We start from the raw sequence: 2,716 nt of genomic DNA on the forward strand, positions 1-2,716 counted from the left end.
CAATTTGCGCCAATGATAGTCTGTTATGAGGGGTTTATGTAAGTTTAGTTAAAAAACAATTTAAGAAATGAATAAATTAATGATTAAAGATACTCATTATAGTATTATATGATAAATTAAAAATTGACTGTTGTAAAATCAACATTTTTTTATATATAATTTCAGAACATTTACATTATTTATAAATTTTATAAATATGATAAATATAAATTTTAAGTTATCTACTTAGTTTTAATACTTAATCCCACTATGGCATTTATCTTAATATATAAACCAAAGTTGGCGCACCACATTATTACCTCAGAAAGGTATTTTTTATTTTTAAACTTACAAAAATTAATATCATAATTTAATTTTCAGATGCATTTATATGGAACAAAAACCTTGTGACTTTGCTCATTGAGACACGTATTGAAATGGACACTTCCTTTCAAGGAAACAAATTCAAAAAAAATGTACTATGGACAAAAGTTGCTGAAAAATTAAATACATCTTTTCCAAACCATGCACCTGTCAGTGCCGATAAATGTGATTCAAAATGGAGAAATCTCTGGGTTACTTACAAAGCTAACGTGAAAAAGTCAAATTTATCAGGAAGAGACAGTATCACTTGGGAATATTATGATGTTCTTGATGAACAATTCGGAAACAAACCAAATGTACGGCCTCATCCAAGTACTTTAATAAGTACACTAAATTCATCTTATGCTTCTAATGAAGATGATCGCCATTTAGAATCCCCTGATCAAACACTAAATGAATCTACTGGTCAATCTGATAATATAAAAAACAATAATATTACCATTAGAGAGACCAGGCAAGAAAATTATAAAAAGATGAAGACTGGGTATGGAATGGCTGATTATATAAATTTAAAAAAAAAAGAACTAGAAAATCAAAATGAAATTCAAAAAAAACTATTGCTTCTGAAAGAAAGAGAGGTAGATGCATTGTGCTTAATGTCTCAAGCTCTCAAAACTATGGCTGATAAAGCAAGCAACATATGATTTTCTTAGTTTGAACAATTACCCAATCAGTTATATTATGTATTTTATTTTTATTTAGTTTTTAATAAATCTAAGTCTGATTTATAAAGTTGTAAACTATCTAATATTATTATGTTGATTCATACAAATGTCAATTATGTTTTTTAATACTCATAATTTTAGAAATGTTATTAATTACCATATCAGTTATATTATGTATTTTATTTTTATTTAGTTTTTAATAAATCTAAGTCTGATTTATAAAGTTGTAAACTATCTAATATTATTATGTTGATTCATACAAATGTCAATTATGTTTTTTAATACTCATAATCTTAGAAATGTTATTAATTACCATATCAGTTATATTATGTATTTTATTTTTATTTAGTTGTATTCACAAGTATAAAATAATACAATTTACAAAAATTAAATTGTATTATATAAACTTCTGCAAATATCATCACGACACGTGTCTTCTTCTATTTGATTAAAATCAACAGCTTCTCGTTCATGTGAATCATAACCATCTTCAACTTCAACATATTCTTCAATATCCTCCCCTAAAAAAAACCATGATTGACCAACCAAGCTGACAGTACATATAATATTCTACCTTGTTTAACACATAAGTTGTGTAGAATACAACATGCCACTGTAGTTTTAGAAACTAATGTAATATCAGTTGATTCAATTCCTTTCAAACGTCTAAAACGTCCTTTTAAACCTCCAAATGCTTGCTCAATACAAGTTCTTGAAGAAGAAAGAACTGTATTAAAAAACTTTTGTTCTGGTGGCATTAGTATTGAACGACGATAGGGTTTCATCAAATACTTTGTAAGTGGATATGCAGAATCACCTAATATATAATGCTCGTTTGGTAAAAGTAATCTAGGGTTGTCTTCTAAAGCCTGATATAATGGACTATTTGAAAAGACATATGCATCATGACAGGATCCAGGGAATCCTACAAAAGCATCAATAAACATTCCTAGAATAGAAAAAAAAGACTATTTAAACTAAACTAAATTATATATTACCATGAATAAACATATTATTAGATTTCAAACTTTACGAGAAATGTACTGATTTTACAATCAGTCACAGGCACTGAAATTTTTTTTTAAAATATATCTTTACCTGACTTCAAATGTTTTATTCATATAATTAATATTTACGAAATATGAAATATTAACGAATATGAGTGCAATCAACTGCAGCAAAAGCACCAGGAAAAGGAATATTTCTCAAATTTTGAAAGCCTAAGGAATTACGTACTCTTTCAGCTCCTAAAAATATTAATATTATGTAGTTTGGTGAGTTAATGGGAGAGTTCAATCAAAATTAGATTAGAGTGTGGCTAACTATGAGTTATAAATTATATTCAAATTAATATAATTAATAAGTAATAATTAGTAATGTATAAGAGTACCTATATATACCTATATAGTACCTATATATACCTAAATGTATAAGAAAAAAAGTATTCAAAATACCATATTGAATACTTTAAAAAAAAAGTATTTAAAAAATATTCGGAATACTACCCAAGTCTGGACATAATGTACCTTGAGGCCAAACTATGTATTTGTGACGAAGATCGTGAATAGCATCAACAGTTGAAGTGAAAATTCTGTGAGCGCTTGATTCACTTACCCCAAACCGTTCAGCTACTGATCTAAATTTCTCTTTTTCATTGGCTAAAACCCATATGTCAGAGCAAACGACGA

At 27.1% G+C, this 2,716-nt stretch overlaps 2 protein-coding genes across 2 annotated transcripts in view; one reads left to right on the top strand and one right to left on the bottom strand.

The window, feature by feature from the left end:
- Window positions 1-1,306, top strand: part of LOC100572538 — a 2,227-nt gene extending 921 nt beyond the window's left edge. Inside the window, exon 3 of the mRNA XM_016800468.2 lies at window positions 361-1,306. Within this exon, the coding sequence (XP_016655957.1) occupies window positions 361-1,007 (647 nt within the window). The 3' untranslated portion in view covers window positions 1,008-1,306. The remainder of the gene's footprint in view (window positions 1-360) is intronic.
- Window positions 1,307-1,415: 109 nt separating this feature from the next.
- On the bottom strand, window positions 1,416-1,975 carry LOC107882292 (protein ALP1-like). Its single transcript, XM_016800433.1, has 2 exons — window positions 1,603-1,975; window positions 1,416-1,549 (listed from the first exon to the last, which is right to left on the bottom strand). Exons 1-2 carry the CDS (start codon window positions 1,973-1,975, stop codon window positions 1,416-1,418), a joined length of 507 nt encoding a protein of 168 aa, XP_016655922.1.
- Window positions 1,976-2,716: the final 741 nt, after the last annotated feature.

This window comes from Acyrthosiphon pisum, chromosome X (assembly GCF_005508785.2).
Source record: "Acyrthosiphon pisum isolate AL4f chromosome X, pea_aphid_22Mar2018_4r6ur, whole genome shotgun sequence".
In the NCBI taxonomy this organism is placed as follows: domain Eukaryota; kingdom Metazoa; phylum Arthropoda; class Insecta; order Hemiptera; family Aphididae; genus Acyrthosiphon; species Acyrthosiphon pisum.

Coding starts and splice junctions, on each gene's coding strand:
- LOC107882292 (XM_016800433.1), bottom strand. CDS start 1,975: ATGTTTATTGATGCTTTTGTAGGATTCCCTGGATCCTGTCATGATGCA. Junction 1,550..1,602: donor CAACTTATGTGTTAAACAAG/GTAGAATATTAT, acceptor GGTTTTTTTTAG/GGGAGGATATTGAAGAATAT.